The sequence below is a fragment of the Halichoerus grypus genome, chromosome 15 (genome assembly GCF_964656455.1).
Source record: "Halichoerus grypus chromosome 15, mHalGry1.hap1.1, whole genome shotgun sequence".
Taxonomy (NCBI): domain Eukaryota; kingdom Metazoa; phylum Chordata; class Mammalia; order Carnivora; family Phocidae; genus Halichoerus; species Halichoerus grypus.
In genome coordinates this window covers 1,699,747-1,727,617 of record NC_135726.1, presented here as the reverse complement: position 1 = coordinate 1,727,617, position 27,871 = coordinate 1,699,747, and the positions used below count along the sequence as shown (strand labels likewise).

Genomic DNA, 27,871 nt, shown 5'->3' with positions numbered 1-27,871 from the left:
CAGAATCGCAGAGACAGACCCTCGAATCGGGGCTGCCGGGGGCTGGGGGCGGGCGTGGGCAGGGAGCGCGAACTGGGGGGTGGGGGGGGCAGAGTTCCAGTTCTGCAAGATGCAGAGAGCTCTGGGGCGGGGCGGTAGGGACGGCTGCACACCATTTTGAACGCAATAAATGCCATGGACCCGTTCACTTGGAAATGGGTAAGATGGTAATTTATGCGGTGTGTGTTTCAATACAATTAAAAAAAAAAAAAAAGGCAGAATGACCACAACTAAACGGCACCGGGTCCTGAGCAGCCACATTGGAAACCCCCTCGGCCGTGAAGCCGGAGCAGGGGCTCGAGCCGGGGAACGCAGGCGGCCTCAGGGGCCAGGACAGGCCAGGAAGCCAAGGTTTCCCGCCAGTCCCCCGACACCTTCAAACTGGGCTTCTAGAACTGTGAAGGAACACGTCGCTGTTGGGTTAGCCCCTCCAGTCTGTGGTCATCTGTCACAACAGCCCCAGGACACTGAGATGCCCAGAGTCTGGAGGCGGGGAAGACTCATGTGGGTCCCCGTCCCTCGGGAAGCACGCGGGGGCCATGAGTGTGGAGAGACAGAGGGCGCCTGTCTGATGAGACAAGGAAGCATGGGCGGGTGGCCCGGGTCAGCTGGGGCTCGTTTGGGCATTGCCGTAGGCGCCGAGATACCCCGTGTCCCCACATTTCCGTTCCCTACCCTACTGAGGCTTCTTTGAGGTGGTTTCTTTTCCCCGCAACTGAAACGCACAGTGACTGAAACAATGATCTCTTTCTCTCTTTTTAGTGTCAGAGGTGACATCCGCTCGGATGCCCCCTTCCGCAGCCTGGAAGGATGAACGGACCTTCCGGTTCATCAGGGGTTGAAGCGGACGGTAGTTGTCCACCATTGAATGCTCTTCTTCACCGAGCGCAGAAGACAGGAGCGTGCGAAAGGCAGCCAGCTGCAATGGAGAGCAACCAGAGTGGGCCGGGTGCAGGTACGGAGTGAACCAGCTCCCAGACGGCCCTCCTGCCGTGCGCACTCGCGCTCCGTCCCACCCCGGCCCACACACTGAATCGGGGATGGCCGCGCACGGCCAGCACGAGGTGGCGGAGGGGACGCCCAAGTGCGGTCAGAAGAGGCGTCGAAGCTTCCGCCTTGGTTTCCTGCATCCTTGCTGGAGAAGCCAGCCGCCGTGTAGTGAGGACGGCCAAGCGGCACCCGCGAGGGGAGCCGAGGCCCACGGCCAACAGCCAGCACTGGCTTGCCGGCCACCAAGTGAGCCTCCAGCCCGGCTCAAGCTTCCAGAGCCCACAGGACATCTGACTGCAACGCCGCGAGCGATCCCAAGCCGGAACCACCCCATACTCTGACCCCCACCAACTCCGGGGGATTCTAACGGTGATCGTTTCCTTAAGCCTCTAACGTTGGGAGTCGCCATGCGGAACAGTCAGCGAACACCTATAACATAAAAACTAAGCGAGTACATACAACAGGAAGTAACATTTGACTCGCTTCTCACTGAAGGAGCTCAAAGTCCATTTTTTATCACCTCATTTGTTCTCCGAATATACTGAGGAGCTCTGCGAGGATCACTCGCATGTTCGATGACCTATGGAGCTGGGTTGTGTCTACACAGTGACCACGTGTGGAGCAAGCTGGCGGCTGCCCCCAGAGTCACGGAGGGCACGGAGGACCCAGGCTCCCAGGGCTCAGGCACAGGATGCTCGCTCAGGAAGGCAGCTTCTCTCCCCCCCCACCCCCCCACCACCTCCCCAGTTCCTCTGCTTGGGGTAAGGGGTTTCTGCTCTGCATTGCTGTTTAATACTCACCCCCGTCTTAAAATAATTAGCTCGTGTTTCTATTTCCTCCCAAACAGCAGCGTGCAGAGACTGTTCTCGATGGACCTCATCACTGCATCTGCTGCTACCCATCTCCCACCCTCTTCAGCTGCAATACCCGGCATGCACGGGTGCTCATTACGTGTGTGCTGAGTGACAGAAGGGGTTTTGGTGACCAGGGACCATTCGTCGACCAGGGTCCTCCTTGTGTCACTAATAGTTCTGGTTTGGGAGAAGATTGGATCTCTCTGCCTTCCAAAGCAAACAGCGTCATTCCATGACTTTTGCACGAGAGGATGTTTGCAGAATCACGAGGCCGGAGCCTCAGAAAGAGACTGGCAGGGAAGTCCCACCCTGCGTGGGGACAGGGGCTGCGGCCACGAGCTTGCTGCGTGTCTGTCATCCCCAGACTCTGAATGCCTGACACGGACACGATGTCTCCACATTCTTGAGATTTCCAGAGAAAAAGATACTCTACGTTTTTTAAGTGTTAACAAGTAATATCTACTTACTTTGGGTGATGGTGGGGGGAGACTATTTAGAAAAGGAAGAGGAAGGAAATTAGAACCAGTGCAGAAATCCTGGGACATCCAGGATTAAATTTCTGGTGTAAGTCTGCGTGCCAGATTAGGGCATTACTCTGTGAGCGCTCGCTCACCTCCTCCCCGCCCCGGACCTCAGCCACTGGGACCTGCTGTGGCCAGCAGCATGAGAGCACGTGGGGTCTGCTGGTCTTCTGCATTTCTGTCATGCACCATGGACCCAGCTCTGGGTAGCCACTGGTCCAAGGAGCACGAGACAACCTGGGCCTGACCCAAACCCCAGCCCCCTGCCATCCACAGACAACGCACAGACCCAAAGCAGGAAAAATAGATGCTTGTTAGGAGCCATTGAGTTTTGGGGTGGTTTGTTAACCAGCATTGTTGTAGCAATAGCTGACTGACCTAATCCTTCTGGAATTTTCTCTCAATGTGTCTAACTTAATACAGCCCGTGAGAGAAACCTCAGCAAACTCAATTATTTACTGTTCTATCATCCAAAGAAGGGGGAAAAAAACTCTAAAATCTCCTCCTCTCCTTCAATGATCCTACTTCTTTCACGGCTTTGCAAAATTCATCAATGATACTCCTTTCTCGGTTAATTTGCTCACCTACAAATACCTACAGAGGTCCCATCATGGGGACCCATGTCCCAATTCTAACGTCACTTCTGTTCTTGCTAAAGTAACTTTAGACCGACACACACGACAGAGCAAAGCCCTGACCTCGTTCAGCCATTTGTCATCAGGGAGACTTGCTGCGCCTGAATTCAAAACCGCTGAAGATTAAGACAGAGCCAGAGTGTAACTGTCCGCCTAGCTCCTGTTTAGCTGGAAAATCCAAACCACAGCGGACAATGAAACCCGTGACACACGCACACAGTGTCTCGGTGGCCCCAAACAGGACTTGAGCCCTCAGTCCCTTCCCCCCACGCCGGTTCCGGTGCAGCTCACCTGGCTCTGAGCCACTTCGACAGGCTGCTTCTGGATGATCCAGGTGACGGACTCGCTGAGCGGAGGCGTGGTGAGGGAGCCGGGGTAGGTCCAGTAGTCCCGACAGGCGGGCAGGAGACGGGAGGGCTGGAAGGGGCCCACGGCAGCCCGTGCACCCTGAGAGACCAAGACCGCAGGCGGCGTCGGGTCTCAGGCAGAGACGGTGGTGGCGGGGGGGGGGTGGGGGCTGGCAGGAAGGGGATGGTGCCCCATCTTTATCCCAGCGACCAGGCCTTCACGGGACAGGTTTGCTCCCGGGATAAAGACGGTGAGGCCGCGGTCGTCACATTTGGAAGCAGTAAAGAAAATGTGACCCTCCTGTGCAGAGCAGGGATGCCCACCAAATGCTTACATGTTTCCTTTCTAAGTTATTCTTGTTTGCATACCTCCGCTGTGAAAACATGACATTTTTGAAAACAATGGTAAAATAACACACATAACATGAAATTGACCATCCTAACCATGTTTAAGCATACAGTTCTGTGGCCCTAAGTACGTTCAGGTGGTGTGACCACCGCCACCATCCATCTCCAGGACATTCCCATCTTCCTAAGCAAACTCTGTCCCCATTAGGCACCCCCCCGTCCCACCCCCCGTGCCAGCGCCGCCCCCCATCTACTTCCCGTCCCTGCGGATCTGAGTCCTCCAGGGGCCTCGTGTGAGCAGAACCGCACAGCATTGGTCCCGTTGTGACGGGCCGACCTCACTCCGCACAGTCCCCTCCAAGTCCATCCACACTGTGGCAGGTGTCAGAAAAGCCTTCCTAATATTCCACTGCATGGATCGACTGCATTTTGCTAATCCATTCATCCCAAAACAGACGCTTGCACCTCTGGCCTATCGTGAGGGATGCTCTGGTGAACATGATGCACCCATGTCTCTTCAAGACCTTGCTTTCAGTTACTTGGGGGACATATCCAGAAGGGCACGTACTGGATCCCACGGTAATTCTGTGTTTAAGTTTTGAGGAACCACCGGACTGTTTCCCACAAGGGCTGCCCCAGAAAATATTACTCTTTCTAGACAGTTGGTGTTCTCTTTGAAGCAGGCCGCCCTGACCATTACGCCAGGATTCTCCTTCTCTAGACGCTGTTCTTGACCACCAAGCACCAAGCTCCCCCTGCTGCAGCCGAGGGGGGCTCATGTCAGCGCCTCCCCCATGTGGGGGCCTCTGGTCAGAATCCGTGCCTACTGGCTTTCCAGCCTTCATCAAAGGATCGGGGACAGCTGCCTCTCTGCGTTCCGGGGGTCATGGAGGGGGCACCTCCCTCATTCATTCCCCCACGGCTACGTGGTGTGCACCTGACTCTATGTTGGGCAGGGGAGGGGGGGCAGGAGGGGACAGAGAGGACAAACTACCCACGTCCACGGGACTCACCTTTTACCAGAGAAAAGCAGAGCACACACAAAATAAGTAAGTGAAATATCAAGTCGCTCCCACCACAGTAAGCATGATGGAGGACACTTAAGTAGGGCAGTGGGATCAGAAATGCTGGGGGGGGGGGGTTAGCGATTGGCATGTTAAGAAGGGATGGTCCTCAAGGCCTCATAGAGAAGGACACGTTTGAGTGAAGACTTGGAAGGGGTGAAGGAAGAGGGCTGCAGGTTTCTGGAGGAAGAGCCTTCCAGAGAGTGGGCAGAGCCAGTGCAAAGGCCCTGAGGCAGGGTGTGGCCTGAAGGGCTTGAGGAATAGCACAGAGGCCACCTGGCTGGAAGGAGGGAGTGAGAAACCAAAGCAGTAAAGCGGTGGAGGGCAGGGAGCCTGCAGAAGGGGACCCCCTGCTTCTGCCCAGGACTAGGGAACCCCTGAAGAAATCCACCAGCAGGGGCAGGAGTCCCGGGCCTGCAATCTGGTTGCCACTCAGCACAGTGCGGGTGAGGGAAGGGTGCAGACAAAGGAGGACCTATTGGTTCTCCAGCCGGGGGCCCTCCAGCAGGCTTTTGCTCAGTGACAGAAGGATCTCTTGGGGTCCCTCGGGTTGGCGCTCAGGACCGTGGTCCCTGCTGCTCTGGAAAGCCAGGGAGACCAAGGCCGCGGGCGCAGGCCTGGGAGCAACGCCGCACTAGCCAGCGCCGAGGTACCAGAGCTGTAGGCCCCGGGCGGCACTGCGGGAGGGCGTCCAGGCACGGGGCGGACACGCTCGTCCCCAGACCCTGCGTCTGAAGGCACGGTTCCTCCGTGGGGGGGCGTGTCGGAACTCCCAGGCCCTCTCGAGGCTGATGACATCACCCTGTGTGCTCTGGTGACGTCGTGAAGGAAGCAGGTCACAGGTGCACTTGGGACGAAATGCAAGAAGTGTGGGGGGCGGGGGGGAGCACCGTGGCAAATCCACGTGCCTCCCCCTCCCCCGAACGGGCTTCCGAGGCTGTGACCGCCAAGTTTCAGATCCACCCGCGAGAGGTGTTTCTACTTTATTAAAGAGGAACGTCGGGGTACGTAGACGTGACTTTCTCAAAGCCACGTAATCGGCGGCAGAGCCCAGACGCTGCGGGAGTCTGTCCCACCCCAAAGCTGGCTGTCCCTCGTTCCCTGGGGCTGCAGGGGTGGGGGTAAAGGCGGCGGCCTGTGTGGAGGGCCGGCTGGATGCCCCCACCACCGCTTTCCCGCCAATTAAAGTTTTGGGAGGATCCATGACGACACATTTGTCAGAACCACAGAACGGCAGGCCACAGAGATGGCATCTAACGTTGCCAATGTAAAGAATGGCTCCGGATGTTGGGGGCACCCAGCATGGGGTGCAGAGGGGGGCCACTGAGTCTAATGGGACCCCATCCCCCGACCCGGGAGGCACAGACGCCCACCCTGCAGGCTGGACCTTTTGTGTCCTAGGAGCTCACTCTTATTTCTCAGGTTAGGAAGCTGAGGCCAAAGACGAGCGTCAGGCCCAGGAGCGAGGCCCAGGCACCTTCCCTGTCACCCTCGTTGACACCCAGATGGCCCTGGGGAGCCAGACGCGCTCCAGAGCTTCCGTGGAAGGAAAGCAGCCCCCAGAGTAAACAGCCCATCGCGGCCAGGTCCTTCCCTTCCCACCAAGAGGTGGAGGCCACGCTGTGTGGGAGGTGGACACCCGGGGAAAACATCCTCGGTTTACTCTGGCTGCAGACCAGCGGGGAAGAGGATGCTCCCAGCACCTTGACCTTGGGAAGTTCCTGAGCCTGTGGACGGGGCAGCAGGGGGTGATCTGGTCTTGGTCCCACGGGGCCAGCCCCGAGGTCAACATCAAGAGGAACACACCGCCCACATCAAACAGACCCCGTGAAGCCGCCGAGGAAGGGCTGGCCCCCTGCTTTCATCTGGAGCCGCTCGGGCCATTGTTGCGACAGGTCCGGGCCCATCCGTCCCCGTCCAGGGACCACCAGGACTGCTTGCGTCCCGGAATTCTTTTGTCTGGTACTGAACAAATAAACTGCATTTCTTGGGAATTTCCATGTGTCCATCAAAGTCCTTTCTCAGCTGATGTTGGAGAAAAGCTGCACTGTTGTCCTTGTCTGTTTGAGCTGAGCTTAGTGCAGCGAGGTGCACCAGGGGGGCCGAGCGAAGACGCGCTCGCGGAGGGCGAGCGGCGGGCTGGACTTCCTCCCCTCCCCCGGCCTCCCTGCTCTCCCGGGACGGGGTGACCCTGAGATCCCGCACCGGGAGTGTGGCAGGTGGCATGCGTGTGAGCACTCCTAAATGACACTTAGATATTTACTGCAGTCGGTTTTAAAACAAACATCATCCCCAGGAGATGTTGTTGCCTGGGAGAAGTCTGAAGAGTCTTTCAAGGTGATCGGTGTAAGGAAAAATACCACGTAACGAACAGTACCAGTGACAGGCGGACATGACAAACGCCTTAAGATGCTGCCTGAGCGGCTGAATTTTGGGAAAGTCGGAGGGAGTCCAGCACCCCCGCTGTCCTGAGGAGGGAGGGGTCCTCGGGGAGCAGGGACCCGCGGACGTCCGGGAGTGAGCCCGCTGGGGACGCGCTGGAATCAGCCCCAGGGAGTCCCAGCCCTGGACCGGGGACTCAGACCCCCTCAGCCAGACCCTTCCACCCATTAGATCTTTTGTTGTGGCCCGTGAGTCATTAATCTAAGCAGACGTGCTTCTCGGCTGTGCTGAGCACAAACCACGCAGCTTACCTTATGCTTGATTTCCGGCAAGACTTCCACCAGCTTCTGCAGGGCCTCGTGCCGGGCCCCCAGCTGCACGGCACAGACGGGAAAGGCCGGGGTGTGAAGGCAGCAGGCGGGAGGCCGAGCCCACCCCACGCTCCACGGACGGTGGTTCACCCGCTTCGCTGGGGGAGCCGCGCCCCAGCAAGCTTACCTTTAGAAACACGCCTATCACGGCCACGCCGTTCTCCCCCGTTACGGCTTCTTTGTAATTTCGGTATCTCACCGAATTCCAGTGAACTAAATGCAGCTGAAAGAGAGAAGAAAGGAATCACGTTGATCACGGTGCGGGAAGACGTACAGCATCTGCTCCGGCTTCCGGGCCGGACCCAGCGCCCATTGCCCGGTTTTACCGGATTCAGGTATGCCGCCTGCTTGGGGCTCCCAAACTCGGAGAGAAGCCCAGACGGTAAGGGCCTGGGCACTTCCGGTGGGAGGGAAAGGAGGCTCGGCTTCGCGGTGTGAAATAGGACTTGGCGGCAGGATGGTACGCTCTCGCTCAGCGATCCTTGAGCCAGCTTGCCAGATCGGCACCCGGACGCTCAGTTACATTTGAATTTCAGATAAACGACGCACAGTTTTTAATGTGAGTATGCCGTCCAAATTGCATTTTCCCCCCACGTCTGTCATTCTCCTTTGAACCTCATCTATGTCCCTATTTCGCGTTCTTCCTTGGGTTTTCCCGAGCCCAAACTCGGCATCAGGATTGGCCAGCTGACAAGGATTTAACTAAGGGGCAGAGGACGAGCCGGGGAAACAGGGGAGGCCAGGTGCCGGGGTCTGGCTTGGGTTCTGTGTGATGGGGGCTCGTGGTCCTGCTGAGGCTGAGCTTGGCCCAGACCCAGGAAGGGGCCTGGGTGTCCGCACATCGGTCCTTTTACAGGATGAGCTGTGCTACAGCCTTTCTGAGCGGTGACCCCAGCCTCAAGTCCACACCGACAGTCCAGAAAGCCCTCCAGCCTGTCGTGGTCAACGAGACCCTCCCCGTGCAGCTGCTGGGCTGCAGGGCTGGGGGGCCTCTGCCAAGGGTGCGGGGTCCAGGGGACACCTCACTCCCAACGAGCCCCAGTGCTCCCAGCCACGGGCACTGGGGCCAGCGAGGGTGGCCTGGCCTCTCCCAGCCCGTGCATGACTCACCTGGAAACCCCCCCCCCCCACCGTCCCAGTGCAGTCGTCCAGAAATCAAGACAGCTGGGCCCAATGCCCCAACTGCGGGCTGCTTCCTTCAGGGACCCCACCTTCAAACTGGATTTGCCTTCCAAACCCCCACAGGAAATGGAGGCTCCCGCATGGGCCAGAGGCACGGCCAGAATGGGCCCAGCAGCCCCTGCTCGGCTGACCCAGGGAGAGCCACTGGGGGGCCAAGCTCCAGTCTTGTTTCTATGCAGCCGCCTCTTCTGTTAAAGCATCTGCTCATGGAAGACCACGTGCAGACATACAGTTACCAAGACAGAAGGCATGCTGCCGGATGAGAAAGAGCATATCACAAGCCCCACTCCTTCGCTTTTGTGTTATTTGTAAACATGTCTGCACTTATAACAACAGGTGTAACTTCCTGTTTATACACTGTCCCCAGAGGTCACCTCTGGGTATGAGATTGCAGGTGGTGTTCATGTTTTAGTTTGACTGGATCCCAGCTCTATTTTAACTGTAGCCCTGCTCCCTAACAATGGCAGCGAAAAGTTAAGACAAAAATCGTCCATAACTTGAAATGCATCAGGAGGTCAGGTGTTCGGGGGGTGGACGGAGGGACGGGTGGATGGACAGAGGAGGTGAATGTGGCAAACTGTTAACCATTGCATCTGGGTGGCAGCCTCACGGGGTCTCACGGAACAGTTCTTCCAGGGTTTTGGGTTTTTTTGTATGTTGGAAAAATTTCATAATAAAATATTGGGGGGAAGTCTATAAACACCACTTACTGCACCCCCCCATAGCTGCAAACACCATCTCCTAACATTTATCCCTACCGATTTCCTCTACAGAATCCCATTTTGGAATGATGCAAACGTCTCGTCGTTTCAAGAAGATGATCTCTGTTGTAAGGATTTTCAGATCTCCGTCGAAGGCCCCGAGTGCCTCGAAGGACCGGAAGCTTCTAAGTCCATAATCGACCAGCAGCGGGCACGTGGCTGAGGGAGCGGCTCTTGAATCCCAGCTGCGGACCTTGGCAAGTCCCAGAGCCACTTAGAACCTTGGTCTCTCCTTCTGTTGGACGGAAGCGTGAACGGTACCCTGGTCTTAGGACAGCTGTGTGATTGGATGGGTAGGGCGGCCCACTGCTCCGGTTTGAGCCCCAAGAGTCCAGTGTCCCGGGAATGCTCCCTTCCTGGGCACCCAGGCTGGCCGGTCACCCTCCACGCCAGCCTGGGGCGTAGAAAGCCCCCACGACGTAGCTGCTGCGAGGATGGTGTCTACCAACCTCTGCCGGGTACACGTGGTCGTCCACCGTGTGCTCTGAGCCCCGCTCGTCCGCCGCCCCCCAGTGGAAATGGAACTGCTTTAGTCTGTAGAGGTTTTCCAAGGGGCCACCGCTGATCCCTGGAAAATGAAACCAGAGGAACACGTGCGTTAGTTTGTCTGTCGGACTGCCCTTTGCTGGGACAGCGTCTACCTACACGGAGGCCACGCAAGTTCCCTCCTGAGAGATCGACGTCCTGCACAGAAGACAAAGTGAAAGGCCGGCTCTTGTCTGTTCACCTCTGTCCCCGTGGCCCTCTGGCCCCAGCTGACCCCAGCTGACCAGAGCGGGTGCAGAACTCAGCGCTGCCACCAGGTGGCGGCAGGGACCTCATCCCCTTTGGTGCCCCCGGAAGGCAGAGAAAACCTTTCTGAGATGCATGCCCGTCCTAGAAGGTTTCCAGGCTTTTCTTTAATTAAAAAAAAAAAAAAAAAAAGATGTCTTTTGAATGAAAAAGTGGCAGCTTAAATTCCACCACCAAAGAATTCCACAAACTAATATGTAACGAGCAAGATGTTCACGTAAAGAAATTCCGAGAAACAGCACGCTGCCTTCTCCGTCAGCGCCAACCTGCATGCAGTCCCTGTTCCAGGTAGTCTCACTATACGACCGGGCTTTATTGGTGGACTCTTTTCTAAGTCACCCTCAGTCCCCGGGGCGGCCTCCCCGAGAGCTGTTAGCAGACAGGAGCGTCCATGATGGGGCACTAAAGGGCCCCGTCCCGAGTCCAGGGCGAGGGCTGAGAATCCCATGCACAAGGCTGGCTGAGCTCCGGCTGCGCTTTGCTAACAGATTTCCATCAGTGTTGCTACGGATAGAATGGTAACTGTGGTGCATCTTGCTTTTAACTGAAGTGAGCACATGGCTACTGGGCTGGGGGGCAGGTCAGGAGGCCCCCCTGCAGATGCCAGGGGTCGCCCAGCCCGCATCAGCTCCTCTGGGTGACCGATGCTATTGACAACGTCAGAAGCCCCTGGCTGGTGGTGTTCTCAGTTCTGCTTTCGCCATGAAAAGTACAAGGAGCAGGAGGAGCTGAACGGTAAAGTTGAAAACAGATTGAGTTCACGATTCTGCCCTCGACCAGCTCATAGAGCTCCTCGCTGCCTTTCTTCACTCGTAAATGAGGGTTGTTAGTCTAGAACCTCGTTAAGTTCTCGTCTAGTTGTAGAGTTCTATGGTTTTATGAGGTATTCGACTCTCCTGAGCACACACATGTGAATTATACTTCAATTTTTAAAAATACACAGAGAGAAGCATATAAAAACGTCCTAAGTCCCAAAGCCCGAATCTACCGGTGCCCACAGCACAGGACCGTGGAGGAGTCGCTCTGCAGATGGGAAAGCCTCCCGGTGGGTTCGAATCACAAGGTTTTAATGGACATTTTCTGTGGCTAAAATGACAAAGGGGGTTGGTTTTTTTCCCTGGGGGGGAGGTGAACTTGTAGGTGAACTACAACTGGCCTTTGTAGTTTTGGGTTGCCTTGAAGCTTACCAGCAGAGGGTGGGCAGTTTGCTGGTAATCCCAGCAACAGGAGCTAGGATTTGAGCCCAGGTCTGACACGAAAACCCACACCTTTTCCACTTGATCCTTCCAAGCAGAAAACACAATTTCGGGACATTACAGAACCACGAACCCGGGCAGTGGAAATATCTGTGCTTGCTCCTGCCTGGCAGCCTCTATCCACGGGGCAGAGGGGCTTCGTGGCGCAGGCCAACCAGTGGCCTCGCGTGCCAAAACGCACCCGTTCGTGACCAAGAGGCAAGCCCGAGGGGGCCGTGTGGCACTTAGAGTCTGAGCAACTTCCCTGCAGGAGGCGGCCTGGGCACCGCGGCGGAGACAGTAGCATGCTCACCCACGCAGGCCGACGCCATCCTTTCTAGAAGCAGAGCGCCAGGAGGCAGGAACGGCGGGTAGGCCTGGACTTGCAGCTTACCTCCGCCTCACACTTGCTGCGTGACCCTGAGCGAGCCGCTCGGCCCCTCCGAGCCTCAGCCTCCCCACCCGCGCAGTGAGTGTTGGTGGGATAAACGGACGTGGTGACGGGGAGAGTGCCTGGTGGAGGGTTGTCATGACGATAGTCATGCTGGTGACTCTACGGCATGTAAACTTTCAAGGACTTGACTCCATCTGTTGGAAAACAATTACCAGCTAGAAGGTTCTTGCGGTCCCTTCCCGCTCAGGCGGGAATTAGAATTAGAATTCTATGTAGGCACATACATAAGGTCTCCGAAAGAGTGATAGCAACGGTATGCAGCATAAATCCACCCCTAGCTGGATGTCTGCTAGAAGCCCGCCAAAAATGCCCTTGTAGAAAAATCTCCCATGGTGGCAGGGACGGGCAGCCGCGGGGACGGGAGGGGCTTGTGGGCGCAAGGTCAGAAGCCTTTTCCAAGGTCACCCTCCGCACAGGACTGGAGCCCACGGACGTGGCCCCACGCTCTCCCCGACGTGAAGCTGCCCCTGAAGCTGCCTGCCACCAGCCAGACTCCAGCCCGTCTGCTTCCGCAGGAGAAGGAAGCATGGAAGGCCATCCTTTGGAAGCCTGGGGCCCTGGCCCACCTCAGAAAAGAATGTTCCTGTTCAGCAGGGCCTCCAAGACATGTGTCTCTTTCAGGGTGACGTCTGGGCAGCTGTAAAGGAAGGACTCGATCCTGGGCAAGCTCCAGACACCGCCTCCCCCCGCCCCGGGCCCCCAAGGCTGCAGCACCTCCCTAGCCTTATCACATGCAAACACAAACAAGGAGATAAGCAAAACCTGAGCTTTCTAGGAGGACAGGTGAGGAGGAGGGAGGCTGGTTTATAGCCTGGGCTGGGCTGGAACGGTGCCCTGGGGCGGGTCGGTGGAGACACCGCAAACCTGGACCTTTGGCAGATGCAGGCCTGTGCCCCTTTCAGCCTGAGTGCACCCAGGAAGAGGGAAAAGGCAGGTCAGAAAGCACAGCTTCTACGTTCAAGGATGCCCTCAGTCACCCGGCGGCCCCATCCCAGGCGGGCTTGAAGGTCCAGCCCCTCGGCCGGTGCAGCGGGGTTCCAGCCCACGAGCCTTTCCTGCTGGGAAACTTAGGAACTCAACTTAAGGCTGCAGCCCTGGATCAAATAACCTCAAGGTGACTTTTCATAACCACAGTGCAGGGCCAGGGTATTTCTCTTTCATAAAACTATTTAAAAAGGCAAGCCTGATTCGGGAGAAGGGGGCCTTCCGCTCGCCAGGCCCCAGCCCCCAGACTCGGGCGCCAGGAGGGTGGGTGTGTCACCCAGCAGTCTCCCTGAGCAGGTGCATTGAAACATAATTGTGGAATTGCCGGAGCCATGGCCAGACCCTGCAAACACCCGGAGGAATCGGACTCCACGGGGAAGTTTGCTGTCCCCAGAAACTGTTGTGTCTGTGCTTGCAACAGTTGTGTTAATAGCCGTCCATTTGTCAGCTCAGAGCTTTCAGCAAGAGAAGCAGGCTTTGGGCGGGCACGGTTGTTTTAAGGCTTAAACACAAGAGAAGTTTAAGATGCTCTAATCAGTTAAAACTGCAAATAACGCAACGTCGCCAAGTGTTATCAGCCCATCCTTGGGGCCACCCCAGGAGCTCGCTAAAGTCCCGGAGCTGTGACGGGCAAGGACGAGGGGCCCGCGTGTGTCTCCTGCCCCAGCAAGGCCTCCGTCATTGTCCCAGCAAGCCGGAGCCACAGCTGGGGGCCGGCACACGTCGGGGCTGGAGCGGCGCGAGCCACCCCCCAGCACCCCCGCTCCCTGGGTAGTTACGCTCCAAGATCATCACGTAGTGGCTCCAGTTTTGGAGCCAGGCTGACTTGGGCTCACTGGTACCGCGTCGCTCAGCTTTGCGCGGGCTGTTCTTACCTCTCTGAGTCTCTCCCTGGCGCGGCCCCTGGGACGCAGAAGGGGCTCCGTTAGTGACCGCGCCTTCTGTTATTATTCCTGGTAGTATTGTGCTTCCCAAAACTGTCACCATCATCACCATCAAAGCAGAGGCCCGCAGAAACCCGAAGCCGCCGCGATGACTGCCGGGCCCAGACCTGCGCGTGCAGACCCCGAGGGGCAAACCTTCTGCAGGAAGTGTCCGTGAGGAGGGGCGCGGCCGACCACAGAGGCGCCAAAGAAGGAAAGTCATTCATTCACTCGGCCAATATTCGGGGAGCTCCTATGATGTGCCGCACTGTCTACCGAGCATCGAGATGGAGAGAGAAGGGGACTGATGCAGTCCTGTCCTCTTGGAGCTTGGGCTCCGGGGGACAGGCAGACGGTGCGCTGGGGGTGAGCGCGAGCAGTGACGGCGGGCGCGGTGGGGTGCGCTCTGCGGGACCTACGCTAAGCAGCACAGAGGGCCTCCCTGGGGACGAAGAGAAAGAGGGTGTTAGGCCGAAAGCGACAGGAGGTGGCGAGGGCAGGAGGGAGAGAGGGCGGGCCACCATGGCGGCACAGACCGGAGGTCTGCGGGGTTCCTGCAGGGCGCTAAGGGGCAGCTGCTGCCGCGGCCCAGGCCGGAGCCTTTGCCGACAGACGGAATGTTCCGGTCTTTAAAAATGCCTGCATTACCAAGGTTCAGCCAAGGCCCTCAGCTGTGTGATTGCTCAGCTGCCCTGGCCTGACCCCAGAGTCTGCTCCTGGGTCGGCGTGCAGGGAGGAAACGTGCCGTGTGGGGACCCAGGCCCTCTGCACGCGGAACCCGGGGACGGCTGGGATCGGGGAGACCCAGGAAGTCGCTGCCCACGGAGGCTTTCCCCTTGCAAGGCCCGATGATTAACTGTGTGTGTGGCGGCTCTCCTGAAGGCGTTCGTGCGTCTGTTCAGCATCTCCTTCAGAAGGTCCCAAAATTCATCTTCCCAAGGCCTTGCTGTGGCTCCTGACAGTCTCTCCTCTTCTTCCTCGCTCCCCATGGGTCTCTCCCCCCGTCCCCACCCCAGACAGCCTCCCCTTGTTGTGCTCTATGCGCCATGGTTAGTGGACCCCACTCCCGAGGGCCGTGCGGGGTCATGGGCAGGGGTGCCAGCCGGGCTCCGGGTTGGGAACCGCAGGCACCCCCCGCCTTGATGTCAGTTACCTTTCAATTTCGCTCTTTGTGTGAGTCGCGACGGGAGATCCGCTGGTGAGCAGGGAGTGCGTCTTGGGACTAAGGCTTCCCTTCACACAGGGTGCTTACTAAGACTTTGCCGAGGAAGCGGCAGGAGGGGCTGTCCTGCAGATTCACAATTGTAGCTTCTGGTGTGGAGCAGGAATGATGAATTCCAGGGTGGCCCTCGGAAGGAACTCGAGCAGCCGGTCAGTGACCAGGAGAGGGGGGACAGCTTCCACACTGGGCAGCACTTTCTGAGGGCCCCAAGGGGACCCACCTCCCATTTCTAAGTTGATTCCTGTTAACTGGAGCGTTTCGTCAGACAGCTGCCCACGATCCACAGGGCGAGGCCATGACAGACGCACGGGGGTGGTGGGGGAGTGTTGGACCAGACGGGGCTCAGACTGGCCCCCGGCATGCGGTCTGTTCCCAAGCCTGAGGAACTGGCCATCTGGAGAGATGCAGGAGGGAGCAGGAGCAGAGGAGGGGAGGAAGGAAGCCTGCCTCAGCCTGGTGCAGATGACTCTGGGTCTCTCAGTGGGCAGCACCGTGGGCGGAGGGGGTGCACAATACAGACACTGGCCAGTGGGGACGGCGCGATCCCAGGGTCACCGGCCGGCAGGTGGAAGGGTCCCGGGGGACGTGGGTCCTGAGTGCGATGGTGCAGGGAATGGAAAGATGGCACAGCATTCCTGCTGCCGTGTCCATGACCCGTCCCCTGCACCATCTCCAGCCTGCCTTTCCAGGAGGGAGCCCGTAGATTCGTCCGGGCAGCTCCGTTTGGGCTCCAGTGGCTCAAGTCAGCTTCTCTTACGGGCACCTACAGGCCCCCCGCTGATGGAAGTGACCTCGGCAGACTTTCCCATCACGGTGATCTGCAGGTCTGTCCCTGCTGCAGGAGAAAAATCGACAGAGGCCCCATGGTGTGCGCTGGGTGCTGATCTCCGTGTCGAGGGCTCGCGAACCTCTCTGCTCGCAGGAACCGGCCCAGGTGGGATCTCTTGGCCCCGGGGGTGGTGAGGAACCGTCATTTAGGCGGTAAAAGGCTGTCACTGGCCCCACCTTACAAGTGACTTAAAATCCACTTCGATGTGGCTTTGGTGCCTGATGCCTCATTTGCCCATTACTGTCCCTGCAAGGGAGTGACCCTCCGGGGGCTGCCCACAGGCCAGGAGGGGGCCTTTCTCCCGCAGCCAGCTGAGTGGGGGTCACACAAACAACACTGGAGTCCTGGCCATCAGCCGGGCCGCAGCTGCTTCTCTGCCCTCTCCGTGCTCCCTCCAGTGGAAGCCGTCGGAAGAGCACGTGGCCAAGCCTCCTTGGGATCCTGTCATGGCCCGTGAGGGCAAAAGCGATCATCCGGTCATCCGAGTGTTAATTCAGCTCACAGGGTGCTGGGCGCTTCCCAGGACCCTCTTTCAATCCTCCCGAGCCAGGGTCCGATCTTCCCCTCACAGAGGAGGAGGCTGAGGGTCAGAGAGTTTAGGTGACTTGCTAGAGGACATGCGTCACACGTGTCTCCTCAAGGGGACCTCCCTGCGGCCTCGAGCGCTACGTGCCCATCTGGTGGACCGGGTGGGTGCGGCCACCGCTTACAGGAGGGTCGCCCTGCCGGGCTGGGGCGAGGGGGCTTCCCGGGTGAGGCGCTGTGTGCGTGGGGAGGGGCGTCTGACGGTGGGGGCGGCCTTTCCCTGGTTTCCTCCTTGCTCCCTCCCCTCCTAGGAAGCTCTCTCCCTCCCACCGCCCCTGCGTCATGCCCCCTCCCTGGCCTTCAGCGCCACTCTCTCGAATTCCTTGGAATGCCCCGCGGTCTCCACTTCTGTTACTCATCATTGCTGGCTGGCTGGCGCTCCAATCTCCAAGCACTCATATCCCTCACCCGCTGGAAAAACTGCTGGAACCTTCCACGCTGACGGAAAATGTCTCGGCCTCCTGGTTGTGTTTTGCTCTGAGTTCCTGGCAGTCACCTGTTGGAGTAACCTGACCTGAGCGATCCTAGATTCCGCGCCATTACTTCTCCACAATGTACCTTCCCCGATCACTTCCTCTTTTGCTCAGGAGGCACTTCCTTGCCGTCCATCCAGGGGTTTTTTGGGGTTATGGGCGCGTCTCCTGATTCTCAGTTTCTTACTGCAAACGTGTTTTAGCTCACGCCATCGTTCAGCTGCGTTTTAAATTTCCTTTGCTCCTGGCAGTCCCCAATTTCCAGTGGAGGTGAGCGAAGACAGAAGATGTAGAAACGGGGTGGGGGGGAGAGGCTGGGAATCGAGCTGGGGATGGGGGCGTGGGGCCTGTGAAGTCGGGCAGGAGAGACGGAGAGAGGAAACTGGGTTTTTGGGAGAATGACAAGTAAAGTAAAACCAGATTGGCCTGTGTGGATGTGAGCCACAGGGGGAATTATCTAGTAATTTATATGGCCAGGGAGAGACACCCAGATAATTCTTTCAGTCTGTGGCCGGGCGGGCGGGGTGGCGGGGGGGGGGGGGTTGGATCCCTTTGAACCAGATTAAGAAGGTGGTGGAGAAGCCAAAAAGTGGGGGTCAGGACCAGGTCAACACACGGGCCTGGCTGCATTGGGGCACAAAAGTCTTGAACTCTGAAAGCCACCTGAGTCCGGGGTGGGCCTCGGTCAGCTTGGGGTCAACAGCAAGCTCGTCAGGCCCAGCGGCGAGGGCATGGAGTGTGCCTCCCCGCCCCGACCACCCTCACTTCTGGGCACGGCACCTGGCTCCAGGGCGGGCTCGTCCTCACTCGCCGTGATGGGGTTCAGCAGCCACACTGGGCTCTGAGGGTGAGCTCTGGGGCCCGAGCCGCAATCGTGGGGGACAGAGGCACTGTCTCTCTCTCAGCCATTCAGTCAGGATGGGGAACCAGAGCACCAAGCGCCATTTTGCTCCCCTTTGGGAATCCCCTGCCTGGAATGACTCCACCAGGAAAAGCAGAGCCCACGGGGAGGATTCGGATTCCTCCCACCTTCAGTTCCGTTCCTTCCATTCCTCCAGGGGTCTTCCTGCCACCTGGCCCAGCCACACCCTGGACTTCTCAGGATCTGAGCCAGTGAGTTTCCCTCCTCTTTGCTTCCGCCAGCCTGAGTTGAGTTTCTGCCACATGCAACCCAAGAAGAAGTCTTGCCCAGTACAGAGAATGCCTCACTTGGGATCAGTGACTGTGTCGGGAGCTTGAAGCCGGCTGAGTGGGAGTATTTACACCAGGGAAGGTGGCAAACACTAAAGTGGTTTCCTGTCACTCCCCCAAGTCCTGGAAGGCCAGGGGCCAAACATTTACCAGCCTTCCCCGAGCCAGTCTCCGAAGGGCCAGGCCCACGTGGGAGGACAGACCTGGCGTCTTCAAGCCCCGAGCTCTGACTGCCCGCCTCTGGGGGTCAGCCACGGGGTCCCTCCACCCCGGGCCTCGCAGATCTGCCACTGCATATGGCATTTGGGCAGAAAGCACAAGGACGAGGCTGCCGATCCTCTACGTGTGCATCCCTTCCATTTCTTCTCTCTCAACTCAGCCACTTCTTTTGGTTTTCTGGATTAGGGTTCTTGGAAACAAGGGACAGAATCATCCATCAAACTGACCTAAGCAAAAAAGAGAGATTTATTGGTCCAGGGGCTGGTTTGGCCTCAGGCACAGCTGCATTTAGAAGCTCCAATGATGGCCTCGGGCCTCAGTTTTTCTCCAGCTCTTGGCTTGGCTCTTCCCTGAAGGCCAGGGGCCCCGGCTGGCTGCTGACCGCAGCACAGCGCAGGCGGAAGGGGTTCTTTTCCAACGTCTCCCAGGAGAATTCCGGCGCTCAGTGGTCTGACTTGACTCGCACGCCCACCCCTGGACGGATCCCCGAAGCAGAGGGAGCTGCTTAGACTGGCCATGCCCAATTCTGTGAGTTATGGTCTGGGTAAAAATTCAAGAGGTGGAAATTCTTAACCCAAAGGAGGCTTTGATTTGTGATTCTCAGGGTAATTATGATCTGTAATAGCCTCGTTTGCCAGCCTCAAATCTGACCCCAATCTCCCGCTGGACACAGGATCATCCAGAGTCCAAGACACACATGCTCTAAGCCATCCAGCATACAAACATAACAGCAACAGCTCCACCCTTGACGCACCACAGGTGCGTCCCCGCTCCACCTGTCTGGAGAGTCGGGCGTGGGCTTCTTGCTGCGGGGTGAGGGATGGGTGTCCCAGGCCGACCCCACTGCCCGCCGGCCCTCCCACTGGGGTGCACTCACTGGACATGGGCCTGGCTAGGACCCTGAGCAGGCTGCTGGCTCTCTGGGGACCTGACCACGAGCCCAGAACATTCTCCCCGTGTGCTAACGTTTTCCTCCGTTCACATGGGGTCAGCGTCTGTGGCTTCACGCCTGATCTCTGTGGATGTTGGGTGCAGATTTTCTTCCACAGAGGTTCAGGCTCCTAAAATTCCCTTCTTTGGAGGGTGGAGCATCCTGCTGTGAGGGCTCTGTGGCCTCTGGCCATGAATCTCTGAGACTCATTTTTCTTTAATCTGTGAAAGGGGAGCTAACACCCATCTCACACAGTCATGGCAAGGAGTGCTCAAGCGTAGGCTCGGAGAAGGGGCCGGTAAAGGGCAGATGTGGGGGCGGGATGTGAGCTTTCCACTCGCAGGAACCCGGCTTGAACCTGACTCTTCACGTGCTGCCCTTCCCTCAGCCTCTGTCTCTCCTTGAGGAGAGTGAGGACGCTGAGCCTCTCCACTGTGGTGTCTGTTTGGGGCCATGCTGTTATTCACGGGATGGACGTGCTTCTTGAAGAGGGTGTCCACTTGTCTGTCCCGCAAACCTTCCGCCTTCTAGCAACGGCATCTCCATGTCCCTGGGGACCACCACTTCCCGGAGCATCCTGGCGCTCTGGGTCTCGGTCATGGTGAGGATGTCAGTCAGAGTGCCATGCTCAAGCCACCAGACCCTTTCCCCTGGGGATGTCAATGATTCCGTCAAATGTCTCTTAACAATGCACATACAGAAGTCCAACGTGACCCTCACAGCTTTTTGTATTTTACGACTTAAAGGAAAATAAACCTGTTATATAGATATTAGTAAGACCCATAACTATGCATAATAATCATATGGGAGGAGGTGAACTCTATGGTAACTCATCCCCAACCACATCTGTTTTTCTCAAAATTATTATTCCCGTAACTGTTAACCAAGTAATTAAAAGTTCAGGAGCTATTATTATTCCTTTTTTTTTTTTCTTTTTGAGAGAGAGCAGTGGGGGAGAGGCAGAGGGAGAGAGAATCCCCAGCAGACTCGCCACTGAGCACGGAACCAGAGCGCCTGGAACGCTGAAATCAAGAGTTGGATGCTCAACCGACTGAGCCGCCCAGGCGCCCCAGGAGCTATTATTCTTTATTCAATCTTTTAAAGTTGCTGCATAAAATTTTTAAAAATGCTACAAATGTGCACATTAAACCTGAAAATCCAATTTTAGTTTGCTCCTTGGGAATTTGAACTTGGAACAGACCGACAAGGGCAGAAGAAAAGTTGGCACACTGAGTAAATAGGTTCGTGCATCCCTGTCCCGGGCTGGCTCCCGTGCTTTCCAGGATCTGGGCATGCAGCTCGCCCTCCTCTCTGTTGTTAGCCCGGCTCATCCTTCCAGGAAGTTCGTCTGTGCTAATGTCGGCCAGAGTTGGCATTCTGGTCCCTGGCGCTCAGCGAGCCCTGTGCTGTGAGAAGCATTGCTAAGGGTCACTGTGAGCAGCTCTGGGCACACAGGCAACTACTCAGGGAAGGCAGGCTCCTTCTTACCTGTGGGACGGGGAGAGAGTCACCTGGAAAGGTGAGCCCCGCTGTCTGAGAAGCGCCTCGCAGGGCCTGGCCCAGGGAGAAGCTGGCACCCCGCTGCTGGCCGGTCCATCGGAGGAGGGCCATTGCAGCTGGGCGTCCGCTCACCATCCGGCCCCTCCCCTGGGAAGGCTGGCCGGTGGCCTGCACGTGGTTCAGGGTGCCCGGAGTGGGCGCTGTACCAGCTCAGATGTCTCCCAGGCGGGGTGACCCAGAATCTCGAGGACACTTTGACGGGTGGGAGTCCAAGCCCAGGGCTCGTGACAGAGGTAGGACGCAGGGCGCGGGGCAGACCTTCCCCTCACGGTGGAAGCAGACTGACGGCCCTGGGGCCTGTGTTCGGAAGATTCCGCATCGGCCTGAAGGCAAGTCCCCACTCCACTGTCCTGCCACTGACCACGTAGGAAGCAGCCAGAGCCGGTGACCACAGCCCATCTTGTGTGAGGCTGAGCGCTTCCCCGCGGTGGTCTCACTTTCCCCCACTGGCCGTTGAGGTGGGTGCCCTGTTCTCCACCCCTGGGGGGAGAAATGGAGGCTCATTTGCTTCTCTAACTTTCCATTCATCGTTCGTCCATCAGTCGACTGAGCGCCCATGATGCTCCGTAGGAAGCAGTCATCCTGCCCTTGTGGGGCTTGCATCCTCACGGGGCAGCGGGTGCGAGAGTCCGATAACTGGGTTGCAGAAGGGATGGGCTGAGGGCCGGCCCAGAAAGGACCTGGGACTGGGGACTGGGCCGGGGATCCCCAGGTTCGAAGACTCCCTGGGAGGACTCCCAACACTCCGCACACAGCCGTACGCGTGGCTAAGATTATCACCGTGAAACGACACAAGTGAATCTGCAAAGAGAAATGGGGCAGACAGCGCTGTCCCGAGGACGCCAGGCGCCTGCCTCCGGAGCCCGCTCTGTGGAGTCACATGGGACACGAGGAGCGCCCCTCCCCCCCGGCAACAAGTTGTGACGACACGGGTGAAGTGATGTTCCCCAGGGATGCCCAGAAGACCCTCGGTGCCTAAGGTTTTCATCGGGGGCTGGTCACAGAGGCACCCTCTGCCGCTGTGGACGGCGATCCCCACTCCCGGAAGGAAGACAGAGGCTCGGCATAAACAGGGCTCACGGGGATACCAACAGGTGCCGAAGGAACACCAGACAGAATCCAGCAGCAGCCCGGATGTGAACGCCTTCCCAGACCCGACGGAGCCTCCATCCCAAACCTGGTGAGCGTCCCGGTGAGCCTCTGAGGGCAGGGTCCACACGAAGCTCTTGGGAAGGTGCTGAGACCCAGTCAGGGATGGAGGCTCCAGGGCCGACCTCACAGCCTCGCCACCTGCCCGCCCCAGCCCTCCCCTGCTGTACTCTGTGCTCCTCCCCTCCTCCCCTCCCAGCAGCTGGGTGTCTGTGGGGCAAGAACCAGCGAAGATACCAGGCTCTGGATGCCCTGCCCCGTCGTCAGCACAATTTCCTTCTTCCTCTGCCTTCAGGCCGCACCGCCACCTCCCCTCTCTCCCCCCACCTGCTCTGCTCTTCTCTGTGACGCACCATCTACATACATTGCCATGGGCCTCTCGTTTCTTCCTGACCAGCCCCTGGAATGTCCAGTGAAGCTGTGCATTATAATCCTGAAGATGACCACCACCTCCCCACCCTGCAACACTGAGACGCCTCTGTTCCTTGCCCCGCAAACACCACGCATAAGCAAAGCCCTGGGCCCCTTCCCTGCCCAGTGTGGCCCTGCTCTCGGGCTGTGATGGGAGAAGAGAAAGCCCCCCCATCCCCGGCCCGGGCTCACCTGATCCCTCGGCCGAGTCGTCGAATTCCACCTGGAAGAAGTAGCCGGTGTTCCAGACGTGCAGGCAGCTGGCCGCGGCGTAGGAAACCCTGAGAGGCTTCAGCTGCGGGTCGTAGACACTGTCCCTCCAGCGGATGTTGATGGGCGACTGTCGGGTGCCCCCCGGCGTGGAGGCCGGGCCCTTCCAGAGGGGGTGCACTGGGGCGGAGAGAAGGAAGAGGAGGCCTTCACTGAGATGTCAGAATTATTAGTGCCTCGGGGGAGGGAGCAACCCTCACAGATGAGCCCCCAGAGGAGACAGCCCTCGGGAAACTGGCCCAACACGGAGCCCGGGGGCCACCAGGCTGCCCAGCAGGTCTGCCCGTGTGTGCGGGGCCCTCGCTCCGTCTCCTCTCCGGACCATCCGCCAACCGACACTCCGGCGCTGCATCGATCAGGTTTTGATCTGTGGTCATGGTCACGGTGTGGTCACAGGACGTCCGTGCCCACCCACCGGGGAGAGACGTGGCCACCTGTCCTGCAGGCCGCCTTCAGGGCCTGGAAACAATGCCTCACGATGCTCTGAGCTGTCGCCGGCCTTCTCACCATGGACGGATGGGTGACAACGGCCTCGGGGGCCGGCGTAACTGCCTGGACTTTTGTCCCAGCTTCCTCCCGCTCTAATTCGCTGTCGTACCAGCAGCCTGGGGCCTTCCATGGTCGGCTCTCTCCCCAAAGCCCCCTGAGCTGGCACAGGTCATGACTGTGTCTGATGCGAAGTGACCTTTAACACACGGAACAGCCTCCTGAACCACGCCTGCCCCCGTCCCTCCTTCGGGGAGGCCAGCACGGAGCGGGGCTGCACGCGGAACTCGCCAGTGGCTGGATGTCACGGAGGTTGTCCTTGTCCCACCAGAGACTGAACTTGCCCGACACAGAGGTGCATGGTGGGGAGGAGGGCGTATTCTTAGGTTACATTTGTGGAGTGGCGCGAAGGGGCTGCCAACCCCATGGAACATAGTCTCTGCCCCCAAGTAAAAGGGCGCGGCTCAAGATGTCCATCGACAGATGAATGGATAAAGAAGATGTGATGTATATATATACAATGGAATATTATGCAGCCATCAAAAGGAATGAGATCTTGCCATTTGCAACAACGTGGATGGAACTGGAGGGTATTATGCCAAGCGAAATAAGTCAAACAGAGAAAGACATGTATCATATGACCTCACTGATACGAGGAATTCTTAATCTCAGGAAACAAACTGAGGGTTGCTGGAGTGGGGGGTGGGGTGGGAGGGATGGGGTGGCTGGGTGATAGACACTGGGGAGGGTATGTGCTCTGGTAAGCACTGTGAATTGTGCAAGACTGTTGAATCTCAGATCTGTACCTCTGAAACAAATAATACATTATATGTTAAGAAAAAAAAAAAAGAAGAAGATAGCAGGAGGGGAAGAATGAAGAGGGGGAAATTGGAGGGGGAGACAAATCATGAGAGACGATGGACTCTGAAAAACAAACTGAGGGTTCTAGAGGGGAGGGGGGTGGGAGGATGGGTTAGCCCGGTGATGGGTATTGAGGAGGGCACGTTCTGCATGGAGCACTGGGTGTTATGCACAAACAATGAATCATGGAACACTACATCAAAGACTAATGATGTAATGTATGGTGATTAACATAACAATAAAAAAATTAAAAAAAAAAGAAGGTAAGGGGAGAGGCAAAAAAAAAAAGGGGGGGCAGCTCATCCTTGAGAGCGCCCGGGCGAGGCGGCTGGACCTGAGGAGGCCTCCGCGCTTTCTCGCCGTGGCCGTGTACCCCCAGGGCCACGCTGCTGTGCCCAAGGTCAGTCTTGCCTTAACCGACGCTGGTCTCTGCCAGGAAGTAATAAAAGTAAAATGTTACCCCTTTTGATCTCAACCAGTATTCATGGTGCTCCTTCTGTGGGTCACGCACTGGCCCACAGGCAGGGAAGGACGGGGGCCGCTTGGGACAGATCTGGACAGAGCGACGCCTCCTGGCAGACGCGGGAGCCAGAAACGCCCGCGGGAACGTCGGCCACACGCCACGCGGTAGGAGTGGGATGCCCTCACGTGCGGCATCTGCCCTTTCCGTGGCCGAAAGGCTCCCGCCGTGGCCGGGTGTCAGCTGCCAGTGTGGATGCCGCCAATCCCAGGCTTAGGAAGAGCCGCACGCACGGAAGCAGGGCTGGAGAACGCCCGCCTGGAATGATTCCGGAACCTTCTGTAGCGCTGTCTTTTCTCGCCAGGCCAAGCCACCAGTGATTTTCAGTCATACAGAAGGCCCCCCTCACCCGCAGTGTCGCTCTCCGCCGTTTCGGTGACCCTCCAGCGATCCGCCACGGACCCGAAGCAGAGGACCCTCCTTCTGCTGCGGGGTCGGGTCCTTGTCGGGTCCCTGAGAGCCTAACGCCCGGTCACGGAGCCTACGTCATTCACCCTGCTTCCTCTCGCCATGAGGGCGTTTTATCATCTCATGTCCTTGCCAGAAGGTGAGTGCGGTAGATTCGGCTGTTTTGAGAGAGAGGCCAGCGTTCCATAACTTTACTACAAGTCTACGTTAGAGTTGTTCTATTTTGTTATAGGTTGTGTTGTTTATCTCGTATTGTGCCTAATTAGTACATTAAACTTGCTGTAGATGTGTGCATATAGGAGAGAACAGTCCTATAAAGTCCCGCGCCTGCTGCGGGTCCCGGAGCAGATGCCCCGCGGAGAATGGGGGAACAATGTGTTAGGAACAAACTTTCTTTTTTTCCCCAAGGGAAATGTGCTGCCGAATACCAATACACAAAACACTAGACTGGAGGCATAAATGTCTCAGGAAGCCCCAGTCTCCCCGGTTTGGCAGAATATATTCTGTGCGTTGTGGAACTCGGGAGTAACCACCGAGCCCTCGGTTCTCCTGAACGTAGCTGGGAGACCAGGGCGTGAGCGGATTTAGGCGCTCGGCACAAAATGTCACTCAGTCCTACATACGTGTGTGCAGATATGTGAGAACGTGGTTGGTAATCGTTAAAGACTGGGTACCACCTAATGTCCCCCAACAGGGTAATGGTTAAATACAGGGACATCCACACAACATAGCACTTGGCAAGCGTCGGCAAGGTGCCCGGCGCGGTTCTGAGCCTTTCCATTCCTGACCTCATTTCTGCTTCCAACAGCTCTGTAAGGGAAGTACTGTGATTACCCACCTCTTACAGGCGATGCAACTGGGGCTCAGAGAGGTTAAGAGACTTGCCCAGGGGCACACAGCCAGGATTCCAGTCTAGGTGGTCTGATGCTCTTCACAGTCGTACCAAGTATGAAAGAGGGGACAGGTGCTGAGGGACAATCGTGAAGATGTCTCCAGTGGACACTGGAGAAAGCCATGGTGCCGACCAACATGCACAGTGGGGTCACTTTTTATTTTTTTGAGAAGTCTTGTGAATGTGTAGACACATTCTATGAGCATGGAGGAAAGCGCCAGAAGGCTGAGCTCTCAAGTAGGCATAGCAGTGACCTCCAGGAATTGGGGTTGGAGGAGGCACAGGTGGGAGGGCCTTTGTGTATGGTTTGAAATTTACAGGTGGGTCTAGGGTGGGCACAGGTTTTGCATTCCTAGAAAGCTCCCGGGGGGGATGCTGCTGTCAGTCTGGGACCCACTCTGAGTAAGGGTCCGTAATGTTCACTGAGAGCCCGGGCTGTGGCAGGCTTTCTACGCCTGTTGTTCCATCTTTATGTGACCCCGTGTGACACGTAGTCCTCCCCTCTTACAGGTGTGGAGACTGGGGCTCAGCGAAGCCGCTGGCCCCGCTCTCACCTCTGACAACAGTCACTTGTCCCGAGTGCCCACACTCAGGAGCCACTGGTTGTGAAGCCCACGCTCTTTCAACTGTCCAAACCTGGCAAGTGCAGATACTTCAGAAAAGTGACCTTCAGAAGTGACCTTACTGCCAGCCTTTTTTTTTTTTGACAGAGGGGAAATCTGAGACCCAGAAAGAGAGAGGCATGAGTCCAAGGTCACAGGGCGTTAAGGACAGGCACCTCCAGGGTGCAGCGGACCGGGGGCAGTCTTTGGACAGAGCTGGTTGCATGATCTGTTTATGGCAGGTTTGCTGAAAACGTTCTCTGCCAGACGGGTTTTGGAGCGGGGCTGGATGTTCCTAATAACAGCTCATCTTGGGGAGCACTTGCTACGAGTCTTCTTCTGAGGATCTCACCCTCCTGATGGCCCCATGGAGCTGAGGTTAAGGGAATTGCCCAAGGTCACCCAGAGGAAAAGAGACAGAGTGGGAACCTGAACCCAAGCAGTCCGGTCTGACTGCCTCCCATTTTGGAACACACTACAGAATTAGCCAAATGTCAGACCGCATCTGGGGAAATTCAAGGATCTACTTACAAGTGTCATTCCGATTTCTTTGTGCACAGGGACCCTGCGAGCACCATCGCTCTGGCCTTCGCAGATGACTGCGGAGAGCCCCCCACATCTGCTTGACCAAGACGGAGAAACCAGAGGACTTCTGAAGGCTCCTGCCCAACACTGGGGTCCTTAGCATCTTGGGTCTGTTCCCCGCAGACCCCAACGAAAAGAGGGTGATTTTCCTACTATCTGCTCTCGCTTTGATCGGGACGACCATGAGATGGGGTTGGCCCACCTCTTTTTGTAGAAACTCACCCAACCCCCTGATCCGGATGGTTAAATTTCAACCCATGCCTGCCCCAGCATTCTGGATGATGTTCAGTGTGGCTTAGGGGTGGGTGCTCTGGGACAAGTGGCCTTCGCTGTGGCCAGCCCCTGGGCTCACTGAGCTTTGATCTGGTAAACAGCAGAGCGTGCCAGGGGGTTAAGAGAACATTATGGAGAGCCCAGTGCCAGTACTGGAGAGAAGGTGAGAAGCAAATAGGAGAGAGAAAAGTGCCGTTCTTGGGTGTTGACCCCTCGGCTCTTCGGCCTCAGGCCACCCAAGGCCGGCCCGGCACCAGGCCACACTGTGTGTATGCATAGGGAATGAACAGCAGGTTCAAAAGTGCAGGGACGGGAGTTAGCCAAAGCGCTGCTGGGACGGAGGGGCAGGCAAGCAGGTGACCCCTTTCTGCCCGGGGCTCCTGGAAAAGCAGCCGGTGCCCGCTTGCCACAAATGGACATGATCTGTTCCAGATTCATTCTGCCTGCAGTAAGATGTCCTGGCTGGCGCGCTTGTCTCAGCATAAATATGGATGGTGCCCCTTTCACGCACAAAGTGTCCAC

The 27,871-nt window shown here is 57.5% G+C and overlaps 1 protein-coding gene and 1 long non-coding RNA gene across 2 annotated transcripts; one reads left to right on the top strand and one right to left on the bottom strand.

Moving 5' to 3' along the window:
• Positions 1 to 27,549, bottom strand: CA5A (carbonic anhydrase 5A). Its single transcript, XM_036100921.2, has 7 exons — positions 27,023 to 27,549; positions 22,645 to 22,842; positions 9,944 to 10,062; positions 7,679 to 7,774; positions 7,492 to 7,554; positions 3,331 to 3,486; positions 1 to 958 (listed from the first exon to the last, which is right to left on the bottom strand). Exons 1-7 carry the CDS (start codon positions 27,258 to 27,260, stop codon positions 716 to 718), a joined length of 1,113 nt encoding a protein of 370 aa, XP_035956814.1. The 5' UTR covers positions 27,261 to 27,549; the 3' UTR covers positions 1 to 715.
• Positions 12,321 to 17,271, top strand: LOC118541321 (uncharacterized). The gene is made up of 3 exons (XR_004920054.2): positions 12,321 to 13,089; positions 13,920 to 14,248; positions 15,946 to 17,271. It is a non-coding gene; the product is annotated as an uncharacterized LOC118541321 (long non-coding RNA).
• Positions 27,550 to 27,871: the final 322 nt, after the last annotated feature.